At 38.0% G+C, this 17950-nt stretch overlaps 1 protein-coding gene and 1 non-coding gene across 9 annotated transcripts in view; one reads left to right on the top strand and one right to left on the bottom strand.

Moving 5' to 3' along the window:
• PRP4K (pre-mRNA processing factor kinase PRP4K) overlaps positions 1-17736 on the bottom strand; it is a 48684-nt gene extending 30948 nt beyond the window's left edge. For all 8 annotated transcript variants that reach the window (XR_010750288.1, XR_010750290.1, XR_010750291.1 and 5 more), the window contains exons 1-3: positions 17190-17736; positions 3692-4888; positions 233-409 (exon numbers count right to left, since the gene is read on the bottom strand). Coding sequence is in view for 1 of the 8 variants with exons in the window: in XM_066376921.1 (XP_066233018.1) it covers positions 233-409; positions 3692-4888; positions 17190-17329 (1514 nt within the window). In the remaining 7 variants the exon portion in view is untranslated. The remainder of the gene's footprint in view (positions 1-232; positions 410-3691; positions 4889-17189) is intronic.
• On the top strand, positions 674-779 carry LOC136401979 (U6 spliceosomal RNA). The gene has a single exon (XR_010750897.1). It is a non-coding gene; the product is annotated as a U6 spliceosomal RNA (small nuclear RNA).
• Positions 17737-17950: the final 214 nt, after the last annotated feature.

Below are 17950 nucleotides of genomic sequence, written 5' to 3'. Positions count from 1 at the left end.
GAGGTTGCTGGCTCAAGCCAGAGGTTGCTGGTTCAATCCCTGATCAAGGCACATATGAGAAGCAATCAAGAGATGCACAACTAAAGTGGAGCAATGAGTTGATGTCCCCCACCAACAAAAATAAATAAAATAAAAATAAAAGACTGAATTTTTAATGAACACTCATTTATTTAAATATGAAGGAAAACAAAAACATTCAGAGTTTAATGACAAAAGGGTAACGTATCTTTACCTTCTCCGAGGAGACCTGCTCCTCCTTCTGGGAGACCTGCTGCGCCTGAGCGGGGAGCGAGACCTTCTCCTAACAGGAGATCTGCTTGCTCTTCTCCGGGCTGGAGACCACCTACTGATCGGGCTGGCATCTTTTGATCTCTCACGTCTACTGAGGATATCATCCCGAGGTCGTGTTCTTAAGGGGACCAAATACAAAGTAATAGAAAAATAAAATAAATCAAAATAAATGAATCCCTTCTACATGTGCTGAACATCTTAAGAAAAGACGTGTGATTACAGTGATTTTTAAAAATCCTTTTTTGTGCTTTTAGGTCTTATTCTAATTTTCTATCATTAATGTTTATAACTTTTGGAATAATGCAAAAATGTTATGGGAGAAAAAGTTCTCTTTCCAAAATGTTTGTTAGAAGGAAAATAACTTTAAAAATAAATGTTCACATTGCTTGTTTCAGCAGCACATATACTAAAATCGGAATGCTACAGAGAAGATTAGCATGGCCCCGGCACAAGGAGACATGCAGATGTATGACGCACTCCATATTTAAATAAATAAAAATATATGTTTACAATGTTAAAAAGAAAAAGGGAATGCTAAACTAAAGATAGTAAACACAAATTAACACGTTTTGTAATGAAACAAATTGAAACGATTACAATCACATTTTAGTGTCATAGCCATCACACACACAAAAAAAGCCTATTTACTCTGGTCTCAGAATTTGAAGAATTATTACAACCATAATTACTATAACCATAATTCTTATGGTTAAAGCCACTGATTATAATTCCAGATAAACAACTCAAAACTTCCACCAGAATGATCATATTCCATTTCCTAAATTTAAATACTGTTTTATTTCTAAATCTTGACATCTTTGCAAGTCTTATTTTTAATATCATCAATTACATATAACAGCATCTTACAATCAATGTTAACTTTAGAACAGAGGAAATTTGACAGTAACTTTCTAAAATGTAAATGTATGTAACCTTAAGACTCTGCAATTTCACTTCTGTGAATCTATTTTACAAAGAAACCTCACATATAATACATGGGTTTTTGGTATACAATCATGAAAAACTGGAATCAACCCGAATTTTCATCAGTTTCAACAACAGAATGACTAGATATATTACGGCACATCTACGTTATGAAATGTTGCTGTTATAGCAGAGGTAGTGGAAGAGTAGAGAGGGAGAGAATTTACATTCTTCTGCATTATTTGAACTTCTAATTACTATTTCTTCTGTAATTAAAATAATTTAAAGACTAGGATCATTAAGAAATACTTTCCATAACATAAACAGTAACACTAACAACAGCCTCAATGCAGGAGCGTTAAAGGAGCAGGCCATTTCATTACAGTGTAACTTAGATTCAAGAGTATGTCTTAAAATAGAGCTCTTTAAAAAGAGCAGTCTGGCCTGACCAGGCGGTGGCACAGTGGATAGAGCGTTGGACTGCGATGCGGAGGACCCGGGTTATAGACCCTAAGGTCGCCAGCTTGAGTGCAGGCTCATCTGGCTAGAGCAAAGCTCACCAGCTTGGACCCAAGGTCGCTGGCTCGAGCAAGGGGTTACTGGGTCTGCTGTAGCCCCACAGTCAAGGCACATATGAGAGAGCAATCAATGAACAACTAAGGTGTTGCAACGAAAAAAACCCTGATGATTGATGCTTCTCATCTCTCTCCGTTCCTGTCTGTCTGTCCCTATCTATCCCTCTCTCTGACTCTATCTGAAAAAAAAAAAAAAGAGCAGTCCTGCCTGACCAGGTGGATAGAGCGTCAACCTGGGACACTGAGGACCCAGGCTCAAAACTCCAAAGTTGCTGGCTTCAGTGCAGGCTCACCAGCTTGAGCGTCCCTAGTTTGAGCGTGGGATCAGACATGACCCCATGGTTGATGGCTTGAAACCCAAGGTTGCTGGCTTGAGTAAGGGGTCACTGGCTCAGCTGGAGCCCCTGGTCAAGGCACAGATGAGAAAGCAATCAATGAACAACTAAAGGTGCCGCAACTACAAGTTGATGCTTCTCATCTCTCCCTCCCTCTCTGCCTGACCCTGCCTATGTATCCTCTCCCTTTCTACCTCGCAAGAAAAAAAAAAGTATTCTTGAAATTTCTTGAAAAATATAACTTAAATTCTAGTTTATAAGCATACACAGTAAATGTTAATATGCAAAAATAAATGGGCCAAGAATGCATATCCTTACACAGACTAAGCCAACATTCTTTTAAGTAAAATTTGACCAAAAATTTTGCATGCTTAATTATTGACTAAAAATATTTAAAAATCTGTTTCTAAAGTTGTTTAGACTAAACAACTCCCATCCCATTCTACCAAAATGCCTTTTGTGCCTTAAACTACTTATTACTTCCATGATCCTAATAAATAGAACCAATCTATTTTTTTTTATAAATTAAGCCTGATAGTCACTCTACCTCATGAGAGAATCACAAGACTTTATGAGAAAAGAACTGACCAAATATATTATACAAATAAGAATTTTCTTGTTATTGGTAAAAAATAAAATCATTTCTTATAATATTTGTCCTAAACTTCAAGGTTTTTGCAACAAGTAGATTATAAGTAAATGAATTACTAACAAAAAATGTTTCTGCTTTCAATTTCATTGTATTTGGGGCAAAAAGAAATTATAGTTCCAATTTACATTGTTAGAATTCAAAATCATGTCAATTCAAAAGATCACAATCCTTAAAATTGATGCCTTCTTTAAAGTTAAAAATTTCAGCCTACACTTCTCAATGAAGTGGTAACCCTGCCCCCCATAAAGGGGTATTTAGAGCTCTAGCTGCCAAAATACTTGGATTTAAAGGAATGAGTCTGCAAATTAGATACTGAATTAAAACTTGAAAACAAAGCTGTTTCTTTCACCAAGCTCAGTATGTATAAATCACCCATTATCAAAATATGCACTGACAAAATTACAAGTATTAATATACTTAGTGGAATGGAATATACTTAAAACTATAAAACTCATTACCACCTCATCTCTCATGTCTGCTAGTTCTAGCTTTTCCTTTAAAATCTGGTGCACTGTAGCCTGACCAGGCGGTGGCGCAGTGGATAGAGCGTCGAACTGGGATGCGGAAGAACCCAGGTTCGAGACCCCAGGGTTGCCAGCTTGAGCATGGGCTCATCTGGCTTGAGCAAAAAGCTCACTAGCATGGACCCAAGGTTACTGGCTTGAGCAGGGGGTTACTCAGTCTGCTGAAGGCCCATGGTCATGGCACATAAGAGAAAGCAATCAATAAACAACTACGGTGTCGCAATGAAAAACTGATAATTGATGCTTCTCATCTCTCTCTGTTCCTGTCTGTCTGTCCCTATCTATCCCTCTATCTAACTCTCTCTCTGTCCCTGTAAAAAAAATTAAAATAAATAAATAAATAGAATCTGGTGCACTGTAAAAAGCACAAACATTTTGAAAATGAGTTACCTTGGTGAAGAGAGTCGTCTCCTTTCTGGTTCTCTCCGTTTCCTTTCCAAGGACCGACTCTTGGCTCTTCTACCAGGAGACAGAGTTCGAGAAGGAGATTTGCTCTGCTTAGATCTTCTTTCATTTAAAAGTGGAGATCTACTTCTTCTTGATTTATCACGTTGTTTTGGAGACAAACTTCTTCTTTTAGGGCTACGACCAGGCCTTCTACTGGGTGACCTATTTTCTTTCCCAGAAGAAGCATCTTTAGAGGGAGATTTAATTGGCTTCTTTTCTTTATCAGTTTCAGACCGTTTTGATTTTCTCTCTTTGGACCGAGACCTTCTGTCTTTGGATTTTCCTAAGTCCACTGGGGATCTGGATTTTTTGCCTCGATCACGACTTCTACTTTCATTTATAATTGGGGATTTTTTCCTATCTTTTGACTTACTTTTATCTTCAATTTTAACCTTTTCATCAGTAGGAGATCTGGCCTTCCCAATTTTCTCTTGAGATCGCCTTCTTAGGGTAGGCGATTTTGATTTTCTTGCTTGATCTTGAGACTTGCTTCTTTTGGATGGACTTTTAGACTTTTTCCTCTCCTTTGATTTGCTCCTAGTTGTTTTCTCTTTAACTATTTCAACACCTCCCTTACTTTTCTTTTTATCAGACCTGTGTCTAGTCCGTTCTTTGGATCTGCTTTTACTTCGCTTTTTTGTACTATTTTTATTGTCCGTAAGTTCAAGTTTCCCCTTTATCATTGAAGATCTAGTACTAGACCTATTTCCATTTCTTGCCTTTTCATGAATTTCCCCCTCTTCTTCAGAGCCAGATTCATAACCTTGTAATATAAGCCCCATACCCGACTGGACCTTTCCTTCCATTAACTCATTATCAAGTTCAGCTTTAATCAAGGCTCTCTGTTTTTCCAAGTCTTCCAGCAAAGCTAAATCATCAAGTTTAGTTCTTTTTGCTGGAGACATACCTTCTTTGTCAGAAGCATCAACAACCTCTTTTCTTTTGTGTTTCTTATGTTTATGCTTATGTTTATGTTTTTTATCCTTGTCTTCTTCGGAGGAATGTTTATGTTTCTTATGTTTACTTCTGTGTTTATGTTTCTTTTTTTTGTGACGACTGTGCTTATTTTGAGATTGGTCTTCTGATACTTCTCCATTTTCTTCATTTACACTCTTTTCAGAATTATCTGCATCTTCCATCCTATAAATATATCAAATATATTTTAAAACCATATCATTTATCAAGCATTCAGTATCATAACAAAATAAAAATGATAAAATATATCTCAATGTAATACATAAGATATTTGTATAACAGCTTCAGACATTTATTTCAACAGTATGTGGTAAGAATTGAGTTGAAATAGTGACAACTTTACTATGTTTCAATTGGTTGAACTTAAATCCCAAAAGTATTAGAGGAAATACATAGTGATGAGGTTAAAACAGTTACACTTAACAGAAAAAAGAAATCCAAGCCTGGTAAAATATTAGTATTGATTTAAACAGTCACTCAGTAACTTGAATTTCAAACCAGCATTCCCCACACAGACTTAACACCAAAGGAATTCCCCATTCTCTCTGAAACACATGGATATATACTGGAAGACTAAGCTCTTTCTCCACTTGAACTTCAGAAGCACACTTTTTTTTTTAACTCTCTAGGGCCAATATTGAGCCACACCCCAAATAAGCACTCCATCATGTGCACTGGTGGCTGATACTGATAGTAGAAAAACATTTGCAAGGGTTAAAACTTTAAAGTAAACTAACCAGAAGAAAGGACTCTTGGCCTGCAGCAGCTACTGAGCAATCCTGTGGTTGAAGCACACCAAAGGGTCTTTTACAGGTCAACAATAATCCAAAATCAGTCATTTTACATGGTCCAACCCAGTATTTGTTCAGTGAGCTATTTAGTCTAAGTTTCAAATGAAGAGATCAGTTTCAAAAAAATATATTCATATTAATAGGTGGCTTTTGTGCTTTACTGTTTGGGCTATGCTGAGTTAAAGAGTTTATGATTCTAAATTATCCTCCTAAATCCTTGCTATTCAGTATTCCTAGATTAAACATAGGCTACAACACCAATATTTAATTTTACCCTTAAAAGCTATTGCATGCTAAATTCTCACTTCCTAGAATGAGACCAAAACCAGACTTTAATTTACCTGAATTCTGGCCATCACACTATTTTTGGAGGAAAATATGAATTATTTTGTCAAAACCCATCAAATACTCCTGTACTTTTATTAAGTCTATTATTTATGCCATATACTACAAAACAGCTCCTTGCAAGAATTAATAATTCTATTAATGCAATCTCTCTTAACATTTTTTACAATCACCTACTAAATGTAGACATTAAAAACAAAGATGTACAAGACCAATACCTGCCTTCCACAAGAAAATTATAGTTCAGTGGAAAAGAAAGTGTAATGATAATGATATGAATAAGGACATTATGGGAACACTGAAGGATCACCCAAAATTATTTTGAAAATGGTCAAGGGAAGTATCTTGTAAGAGAATATAGAAAAATCCAAGCTATTTGTTAAGCAGAAACTTTGGGTGGAAATAAGAAATGTTTATAGGGAAGGTACATGAAGTGAAAGTAATACTGTAACACTGTCCTAAAGAATGAGTAAAACATTAACCAGAATGGAAAAGAGGTATTTTACCAGGAATACAGCAACAAAAGTTATAGTTATATATAGCAAGCTGTAAGCAGATAGTGTTGCCAGGGCATCACATTTGTGGAAGAAAGGGGTCTAATGAAGGTTAAGATCTTAGTGGGCCAGTTCCAGGTGATGACAACATATAGTATGAGATTTTGGGAATGAGGGGTTCAGGAGTTACAGGCTCACTGGAGTCATAAGCCCAGGAACTGCAAGGTAGAGTTGTTGGATGGGTTGTTTGTAATGACACCGCCATATGGCAGGGGTTGGAAAAGAGTCTGGCCCTCCAGCCAGTCTGTGTTCAATAAAGGACACACTGAAGGTATGTTTGAGAAGGTTTTAGTTGACAATGAGGGGTGTACAGAATATGTAGAACCTAACTACCACATGGCAAGAACTTTGATTTTTTTAGGTGTCAAATTACCAATCTCCATTTCTGGTACTATAGACTGTGGGAAGAAAAAAGTATTAAAAGAGAGCTGCTGAAGAAGCTGTGTCTTCTGGTGAGTCAGGTTTTAATTTAAGCCTTCTTCTTTCTCAAGGGTTGAAAGACAGGATAAATATAGTAGTGATCTCTGGACCATCAAATGTTCTCAAAAGACTTGGGAAAAGAAAGTATAATATTGCCTGACCAGGCCATGACAGTGAATAGAGTGTCGGACTGGGATGTGGAGGACCCAGATTCAAGACCCTGAGGTCACCAGCTTGAGCGTGGGCTTATCTGGTTTGAGCAAGGCTCACCAGCTTGAGCTTAAGGTTGCTGGCTTGAGCAAGGGGTCACTCAGTCTGCTAACCCCCAGTCAAGGCACATATGAGAAAGCTAATCAATGAACAACTAAGGTGCCGCAATGAAGAATTGATGCTTCTCATCTCTCTCCCTTCCTGTCTCTGTCCCTATCTATCCCTCTATCTGACTCTCTCTCTCTGTCACATACACAAAAAAAGTATAATATCTTTGTGTTAAAAAACAAACACACACAACATGGCTCAATTGTGAAAGAGGGAAAAATCACAGATTTAAGTCGAAGACAGGCTACACCCTTATATAGGAAACTCTTCCCCAGAAATATCCCGTCCTACAATCCAGAAGGTGAATGAAGTGTATGAATCTTTACTCACAGGGAGAAATGGAGGTAGGTATGGAGAACCTTTTTAAAGGTTGAGAATGGCCTGTTCTGTGGTGGCACAGTGGATAAAGTATCACCTGGAGCACTGGGGTTACTGGTTCAAAATCGCAGGCTTGCCCAGTCAAGGCACATAACGAGAAGCAACTAAGGGTTGATGCTTCCCACTTCTCCTCTCCAATTTCTCTCTCTCTCTCTCTTCCCCCCCCCCCCCAAATTCAGGTCAGGAAGACTCTCTAAGTAACCTTAAGAAAAAGAACAGTTGGGTGGTTAAGCAGTCTCCAGAGCCAGACTACTTGGGTGCAAATCCTGGGTTCAACTTACTAGTTGTGTGGCCTTAAGCAAGTTTAAGATATCTTTGATCTGTAGGTACCTCACGTATAAAAGTGGAAAAAATATAAAAATAATAGCATCTACGTCAAAGCACATTGTGAGGCTTGCACAGGGCAATAGATGTTACTAAGGCTTACAACAATGCTTAACACAAACCAAGTGCCCAAAAAGTAAACTGCTATTATTGTTCAGACACTGGATAAATATAATTACTCATCATGACAGTGGAGCTGGTAGGGCTGATGCTAAGAATGTTATTTTAAGGAATACTATAAAAGATTATGTATTCTAGATAGTCAAACTGCCTTATGAAAATGCTGCCTCCAACATGGCACACCTAGCATAACCTTAGGCAAGCAACCTGAGGCAAGTTCTGTGGCTCAGTTCCCTCAATTGTAAAAACTGGGTTAATAATAGTGTTGATAAGTCAGAGGTTTGTCCCATCAATGAGTTCACATAAAGTGCTCCAGAAATACTGTTTCTCTATGTCTCTATGACAGACAAAACAGTTAAGGTTCAAGAGGGTTTAAGGAACTTACCTAAGGTCACACATATAACCCAGCTAGCGAGAAGGCCAATATTACATTCCAAACTTGTCAAGAGCTCTTTCATTTGAGCAAGATGTTTTTAAAGTGACAGAACTTATCACTACTCCACATGACACTTGATTATTGCTTCCTATCTCCTTTAGTGAAAACCAAAATCCTTTACAAGGCCTCTTACCAATATGCCTAATCTTGACATTCTGAACCTACTACTTTCCTCTCACACTCATCCCACTTCAGCTACACTGCTCCCCTTGAACAGGCAAACTTCAGGGCCTCAGTACTTGTACTTACTGCTTCCTCTGTCTGGAATGCTTTCCCCATTTGTATACATTATTGGTTTCTTTGCCAACCTCAATTCTTTGTGTGCAAATTATACCTTCTCGGTCAATTTTTCTTAACCAATTCACTTTAATTGCAACCCCCACCCTAATAAACACATATTCCATCTCTTAATTTTCCTCCAAAATAACTGCCACCACCTGATATAATTCTCATCTGTTGCTCCCTATAACATGAACCCTAGGAGCAGAATTAGTTTGCTGCTCTATCCCTAACACCTAGAAGATTACCTAAACCAGTGGCTGGCAAACCACAGCTCGTGAGCCACATGCAGCTCTTATATTGAGGACGTTTTTAGCAAAGGCCAGTTTAGGAGTACCCTAATTAAGTTAATAACAATGTACTTACCTATATATATAGTTTAAGTTTAAAAAATTTGGCTCTCAAAAGAAATTTCAATCGTTGTACTGTGAATATTTGGCTCTGTTGACTAATGAGTTTGCCGACCACTGACCTAACCTATAGTAGGAACTCAGTAAGTATTTGTTCTACAATTAAATGATTTATATAGATTAACATAAAACCTGTATTAACTACAGCACAGAGGGTTTATACTGGCTGAACTAGACACTCTCACGTCTTGACAGGAAACTGCTTTTCTGTGCAGGTGTATCTCCAGTGTACCACACCGTGCACACACCCATTTCTTGAATGTAATACTACAAATGATTTAATCACCTCCCTCCCCAAGGAAAAGGCTGCTCTTAGAACACTTTTCTAAGGCTTTCTATAATTTACAACCTTCTAAGAAGTTTCATTCCAAATTCTTAAGAATTTACCAAAAGATTATCTACCTCCTAAAGCTTCTGAGAATCAGGATCTACATCATAATTGTTATTTCAGAGTCATTCCCATGAATGACCCCAGTTTCTACTATAATTTAAGGAATGCTACCTCAAGAAATGACTAGGTTATTGATAAAAATGCTAAAGCACCTTAAGGTCAGCAAGGTTAACCTCAATAATCCTCAAGTTCTGCCACACTGGATTCAGGCATAGAATAAACAGACTTCCCTCTTCAGTTGGATCTTTAAGGCAAATTTCATAAACAACTGAAGTCTGACTAGATAAATCAGGAAAACTTGAACTCAGCGAGTCAACGGCCTAACATATTACATACAATGAACTTGCTAAGGCAGCTAATTTAGGTTCAACATTGTCAACTTTCTTCTGAAGCTTTAAAGATGTTTCTTGTTAAACACGATAGAATCATCACAAGAAGGAAGATTACAATAAGTAAGATATTCTGAGAGATAGAGACCACACTTTTATTACAGTATATTGTTGTAATTGTTCTACTTTATTATTAGTTATAATTGTCAATCTCAATTTTATCATAAATATGTATATACAAGAAAAAACAGTACAGGTATACCTTGGAAATATTGCAGGTTTGGTTCCACATGACTGAAATAAAGTGAATATTACAATAAAGCAAGCCACAAAAATATTTTGGTTTCCCAGTGCATATAAAAGTTATGTTTACACTATACTTTAGTCTATTAATTGTGCAATAGCACTGTCTAAAAAAGTAAATTCCTCAATTAAAAAATACATACTGTATTGCTAAAAATGCTAACCATCAGATGAACTTTTACAATAGTAACATCAAAGATCACTGATCATAGATCACCATAAGATAACAACACTAAAGTTTGAAAGTGTGTGAAAATTACCAAAATGTGACAGACACAAAATGAGCAAATACTGTTGGAAAAAGGGCACTAATAACTCGAGGCAGTTACTACAAACCTTCAACTTGGAAAATGCAGTATCTGTGAAGTACAATTAAGTAAGGGATGTCTGTATATATAGAATTTGGAACTATTCACAGTTTCAGGAATCCACTGGGGGTCTTGGAATGTATTCCCTGTAAAAAAGGGTGACTACACATTTAGCAGATGTATGTCTATACCAACCTGGTCTACAACAGCTTTGTCAATAAAAACTGATTGAGAACTGATTACTATTCCTCAAATCACATTATTTGGAAACAAAGTTGAGGTAAAAGTGCAGGCAATATGGGAGTGTTTTACAGTATTTATTCATATCTTTTGTCAAATGCAATGTAGTAGTTTTACCTTTCAAACACAGGTCCTGGAGCTTCTGGCACAATGAAAATAACCAAGAACAATTTTAAAATAAAATGACCAGATGCCAATCCGATTGTTACTTTAACTTCCTCTTTCACTTATTTTTGTAAAGAATATTCTTTTTTGATATGGGGGGGGGGCAATTTATGCTTTGGAGACAGAATGGAGAGCAAAGTGAATGCTATTGCTTCTTTATGAGGGAAGTAATTAAGCCCATTTTCTAACAAGTTAAACTACTTTTATACAGAACTAATGGAGATATAAAAAGTGAGAATGAATCCAAAAATCCAAAAGACCAATTACTCTCTCTCTTTTTTATTTTATTTTATTTTAGTGAGAAGAGGGGAGACAGAGAGATTCCAGCATGCACCCTGACCAGGATCCACTCGGGATCCACCCTGCAAGCCAAATAGGGGGCGATGCTCTGCCCTTCTGGCGCCCTTGCTCTATTGCAACCTGAGTCATTTTAGCACCAGAGGCGGAGGCCATGAAGCCACCCTCAGCACCCCCCCAGCCAACTCGCTCTAATTGAGCTGTGGCTGCAGGAGGGAAGAAAAAAAAGAGAGAAGCCAGAGAGAAGCAAGGGGGAGAGGGGTGGAGAAGCAGAGGTCACTTCTCCTGTGTTCCTGGACTGGGAATTGAACCTGGGACATCCACACGCCTGGCCGATGCTCTACCATGGAGCCTAATGACTAGGGCCAAAGACCAACTACTCTTAAAAAGAACTCCTTGACCCACAACTTTTCCAAATCAGGTTTGGAATTATGTTTCAAAGAATTAGAACTCTCACATCAAAAAATTTTATCTTTTTGGGACACTGGTAATAAGTAAAAATGACTTCAAACCTTAAAGCCTATTTTTAAAAGGAGCCACAATGTATAGCGGTAGACCAACCACACAATAGATAGAAGCTGGGTACTAGAACCAGACTGACTGCCTGGGTTTAAATCTTGGGTCTGTCATTTAGTATGACCTTAAGCAAGTTAACTTAATTTTTCTGTGCCTCAGTATCATCATCCCTAAAACATAGGCAGTAACAGTATCTACTGCCATAGGGTTGTTATAAAAGATTAAATGAGTTAATATCTCTTCAGTGCTTTGAGCAGTAGTACCTGGTGAGTACAAATGAGTCAATGTGTATAAGAAATGTAAATGTTTAAAATCATTCAAAAGGCTGAGCTAGCTAATGAGACCATGAAATGTAAAAGCCACTAAAAAGCCTTCAGAAAACTTAAATTCGCTTTTTATATTTATTTTTTCTAAATGTTTTACTTTGAATAAGTTCTATATAAACTATTCATTGTCCACTAAAGAACTGTTTAGACCGGTGTTTCCCAACGTGGGGCCCACGCCCCACAGGGGGGCTATTCGATAGTTAAGGGGGGCAATTTGAAAATGGACTCGGCACGACTTTAATTCTTTCGCCCTGGGCCATTTAAATGCAATGCTAGATATCAGTGCCAAATTTAACAAAAAATGCAATTCTTAAATAATTGCGGTAAATAATTATTAAGTATAATTTCGTTTGACGAGACCAAAATATCAACTGGGTGATTGGCGTCGTCAAGTAAACTTCGTCCTGGGTTCACCGTGGAGCGTGCAGTCTGCCACGGGGAACCCCGGACGTTTTAAAAACTCGCTAAACAACACAGTTATTCTCACCTAATTGGCCCATCGCAACTTCTGTAGTGTTGTTTCACATCATTCAGTTGGTGTTAATTTGAAATAAGTGTCAGTCAAAACTGTTGTAAAAGCTCGTTGATTTAATAAATATACATATATATATTGTATAGATATAATTGGTAAGTATTTGATTTTATTTTTATCAATATTAAACTCTTTATTAAGTACTTCTTGCATGGGGGCTAGAAAGCACTAATATTTTATAAATATGTGCATGCACGACAATTTTAATTTTAGAAGCATAACTTTCCAGAAAATTTTGTCATGTGGAAAAAATATAGATACCTTTTGATTTGCGGTGGTAGTGTAGTAAATGTGTTATATACATTTAAATAAACATGAATTTTTAGTATACGTTTACGCTATGTCACATTGAATATATTTTAACACATATTTTAATATTAGTTTTTAATTGATCTTATTTTTATTTCTTATAGCCCATAGTAAAATGAGTGGTGCAAGCAAGAAAAAAAAGTCAATATTCGGAGGAATATTTAAAATTTGGGTTCATACAAATTAACCGCTGTTCACGATGAGCGGATTCCTTTTTGTCTTTTATGCCAGCAATGCTTGACTAATGAATCAATGAAACGAGGTCATCTTGAGGCGCATTTGAAGGTGAAACATAGTGCTCATATTAATTCAGATTTGAGTTACTTTAAAACTTTAAAGAAAAATTTTGAAGAAAGAACAACATTAAAGTCTCTATTTACTGCTCATACTTCAACTAATAATCGTGTTCTTGAGGCTAGTTATCAAATTTCTTTATTCATCGCTAAAACTGGAGAAAAATCACACTATAGGAGAGAATTTAATAAAACCGTCAATATCAGCATTTCTTAAAACGGTTCTTGAAAAAGATGACAAAGATGTAAAAGCTATGCCACTCAGTGACAATACTGTTAGCAGAAGAACAGTCGAAATGAGTGAGGATATTGAAAAACAACTTATTGAAAAGCTGAAAACAAGAAAATTCTCCTTGCAAATAGATGAATCAACTTTGAGAGACAGTGAGGCAGTATTGATAACTTACGTAAGATATATTGATAAAGGACATTTTGCTGAAGAAATGTTGTTCTGTAAAAGATTAGAAAGCACCACTACCTCCAAAGATAGATATAATAAGCTAAAAAACTACTTAGATGTCAATGATATACCAATGAAAAATATAACATCTTGTGCTGCAGATGGTGCTCCCAATATGATGGGCAAGAAAAATGGCTGCTTAAAATTGATGAAAGATGCGAATCCAGAAATGATTCTTGTGCATTGTGTTAAACATCTCGCCTGTTCTGAATGAAGTATTACATACAGTAATAAAGTGTGTTAATGCTATTAAAGCTAGTGCCAAATGTGAGCGTCTTTTCAAGCTATTTTGTGAAGAACAAAATGAAGACCATGTCAGACTTTTACTTCATACTGAAGTAAGATGGCTATCTAAAGGAAACTGTTTGAAAAGATTTATGGAACTGTTTGATACTCTTAGTGATTTTTTAAGTGACAAACCTGAAATGAAGTATCTGTTAACAATAGATGGTAAAGCATTTGTGAGTTATTTAGCAGATATCTTTGAAAAACTAAATATATTAAATAAGCAACTTCAAGGAACAAATAAAACTCTTGTCGATGCAAAAGCAAAGATATTTGGTTTCATTACCAATATTGAGTTATGTCAGAAACATATTAACAACAAAAACTTTAAACAGTTTCATTGGCTCCAAAAATGTGAAGTAACTGATATCGCTTTACTTGTTATTGTCAATCATTTGAATATTCTATCGGCTGATTTAAAAGAAAGATTTTCTGATTTAAAACAAATTGATTTCCCAACATGGATGATGCAGCCAATGTTAGTGGATTTGTCTGATATATCAAATATGCAGTATCAAGAAGAACTTGCAGAATTGCAAAATGATGAGTCAGTTAAAGCTTTATTTAATATCAAAGGAGCGATGACATGGCTTTGTGAGGAAACAGAAATCAAATACCCAAATTCAACCAAATGTGCAAGAAAACTATTGCTACCGTTTCCATCTTCATTTTTAGCTGAATGTGGATTTAGTGTTGTAAATGATTTACTGGTAAAAAAAAGAAATCGGCTGGATATAACACAACGTGGAGACTTGAGACTAAAGCTAACCAAATTGGAACCTAATATAAAATCTCTGTGCAGCAAGCATCAAGTGCAAGGATCACACTAAATTAAAATAATAAATTAATATAGAAAAATCTGTATTAAAATTATTTGGAATTTAAATTTCTGTTTTTCATTATATGTTTTGAAATTTTACTTACTGTGTTTTGTTAACAATTTCATAGTGATTTCTTCCTAGAACCTATCATTTATGTTTATTAAGTGAACAAATCAATTTTTTAATGTTAAAAATTATGTATGTTACATAGCGGGGGACATAAAAATTTTAGAAAGGTTAAGGTGGGGCATGGCACAAAAAAGGTTGGGAAACACTGGTTTAGACACTAAAGTATATCCAGCATTCGTTATGAGCAGCATACATAGTGCTTGCTTCCATAACAAACTGTTATTTTCAAATTATTGAAAATGGAACACATACAGACCAAATATTCCATTTATAGCGGGTGTTCTGTAGGGGAGGGAAGGTAGAGTTAAAGACTATCTCAGTGTCACTCATATTACAGAGACCTAAATAATTTATTGTTATTAAATCTAGTATTTGAATATGTACACAAAACACTCCTCAAAATAAATCTAAACTGTCCCTGAAATCACACAGAATTATGAATGTACATAATACTACAAGACTTTAAACATTACTAGAATAATCAGATGATTAGTCTAAGATTTGTATTATACTGTCATAAATATGGTGTTACACTGTGAAGTCGAGGAAAAACAAATAGAAGCAGAGTGTAGTTAAGATTTTAGAATCCATTTGCTCTCTTAGAAGTGAAATTATGAAGATAACAAAGCAGCTTTCAAAAGTCCTTACTGAAAAACTTCACTAGCTGAGTAAAGCAAATGACCGAGGAGTCCAATTGGTTGAAGAGCAATGAAGTGTTGGGCCCTCTGTTGGCAAAGGGTTTCCCTATCGCTCAATCCCAAATTGCTGGGAGACATCTAACCTTTTTCCTAAAATGTCTGGAAACAAATCAGATAATGCTGATGCAAAAAACAGTTGACGTACGAACACTGTCTAAAAATCCATGTTCTTGTTTGAGTTTTCCTAGCATAAACACAAAAAGCAAAATACTGATTTCAGTTAAGCAATGGTTAGCCTCTGCAACAAATACAAGTATGTTCTCACCTGGCCGCATGGGTTCTTATATTAGCTGAATTATAAACAAAGTCCTCAGGTTTGGAAGGAGCTAACAATTTCCACTACTTCTTCCACTGGTACTCTGAAAGTCCAAAAATGCCAGGCCTCAAAATCCAGGACTTGGTCTTACTTTGTCACACGTTTACAAGTTGGCAAATATACAGTGTGTCCGTAAAGTCATGGTGCACTTTTGACCGGTCACAGGAAAGTAACAAAAGATGATAGAAATGTGAAATCTGCACCAAATAAAAGGAAAACCTTCCCAGTTTCTGTAGGATGATGTGGCAGCATGTGTGCATGCACAGATGATGATGTAACACCGTATATAGAGCAGAGCAGCCCACGGCCATGCCAGTCGAGATGTGGACCGTACAGAGGAAAGTTCAGTGTGTTCAGTGGCTCGCTAAATTCGAATCCATGACCAAAGTGCAACATGAATATCGGCGCGTTTATAACGAAGCACCACCACATAGGAATAACATTACTCGGTGGGATAAGCAGTTGAAGGAAACCGGCAGTTTGGTGGAGAAACCCCATTCTGGTAGGCCATCAGTCAGTGACGAGTCTGTAGAGGCTATATGGGATAGCTACCTAAAGAGCCCTAAAAAATCTGTGCGTGAGCCCACATCAAACTGCACTGAATAGTATGAAACTGGGAGTTTTCCTTTTATTTGGTGCAGATTTCACATTTCTATCGTCTCTTGTTGCTTTCCTGTGACCCGTCAAAAGTGCACCATGACTTTACGGACACACTGTACTGCCCATAAGCTGGGGAAGGGGGGGACGATGACGACGGACGGACATAGGGCGGATGGTAGAACAGAATACAAGGGTGGGGAGATAAGGTGCATAAACTACAATTCTGGGATGGTCAAAGAGGTGACCCCAGCACCCCTTCTCCTCTCCGCTCTCCAGTTCTAAAGCGGACAACAGCGGCAGGAGTACGGGGGTACCGCACGCGGAAGGAAGAAAAGTCTTAGGGCTTGCCCCGGTGCCGCACTGCTCCTTGGATACCTCACACCGATGCTGCAGAGCGCCAGGCCGGCGAGATCCGCTCGATCAGGTAGGGGAAGGAAGAGGAAGGCGGGACCGCACTGTCGCGACAGCCGCCTAGCGCACAGGACCTGTAGAGGCCGCTCGAGCCGATGCCTCCCAGGGCAACGACGAGCCGCAGGCCGCTGCCGCCTCCGACCCAACAGACGCGGCCTCGGGGAGAATAAGAAGCTCGCAGGCCGCCCGCCCGCGCCCCACGCCTCCCGCCCCACAACGTATGGAGCCGGGAAAGATAAAGTTTGACTCTCGCCGTTTAGGCCTGAACTTTCCCGCCCGGCCGTGCAAGTCTCCACCGTTTGCCACTCGGCAGTCCCCAGGGCTCCGTCCGGCCTTTCGTACCACTCAGAGAGAGTACTTACTCGGGCTGTTCCAGCAGAGACGGAGCCTCCGCGGCGGCCATCTTGAACTTCCAGACTCCTCGGTGGCGGCGGCGGCGGCGGCTGCCCGGACGGTGGAGGCTAGTGGAAGTGGAGGAAGAGGGAGCAGTGCGGCCGCGCATGTGCTAACCACGAAGGGTACCGTGGAGCTGAGTCCGCTGTAAGAATCAGGATATAAAAGTGCATCCGGGGACAGAGCGAACGAGCGTGATGACGCAACTTCCCCGGACGGAGTGGCGTGAGGTGCAGTAGGCGGTGCCTGCGGAGGGTTAGGGCAAAGAGATTTAGACTTGCGCTCTAGTTAGTGTTGGAACAAAACATTTACATCTTTGGACCTGCTGGAAAGGGATGCTAAAGGAGTGGGGTATCAATATTCTGTGTGCGGTTCCGAAAACTGGTTTCACCGCGGGGCTCAAAAGCTGAGTTCTCAAGCGAGGGCAAACAGGATGATTTTGCTTCTGGGCTGCATTGAAAGCAGAGGGAAAGTTTGTGGAAAGGCATATTGCGAATATTGGAAAGGTAGAGCTGCACTTAGAACGTAAATGTATTTTAATATGTAACCATTATTAATACATTTACTTGAAACTTGAACTTTGTTTCAATTTTTTGTTAAAACCAGGGGAAACGATTCAGGAGTCGTTAGGTTTGCTGGTTCTATAAATTGAATTTTTAAGTCATATTTTTAGTAAGATGATCTGATTTATGTGTTTCTGTAGTAATAGACCACAATAATGGGACTAAAC

The sequence above is a fragment of the Saccopteryx leptura genome, chromosome 3 (assembly GCF_036850995.1).
Source record: "Saccopteryx leptura isolate mSacLep1 chromosome 3, mSacLep1_pri_phased_curated, whole genome shotgun sequence".
Classification (NCBI taxonomy): Eukaryota; Metazoa; Chordata; class Mammalia; order Chiroptera; family Emballonuridae; genus Saccopteryx; species Saccopteryx leptura.
The sequence above is the reverse complement of the archived record's forward strand: the minus strand, read 5'-3'. Positions and strand labels throughout refer to the sequence as shown.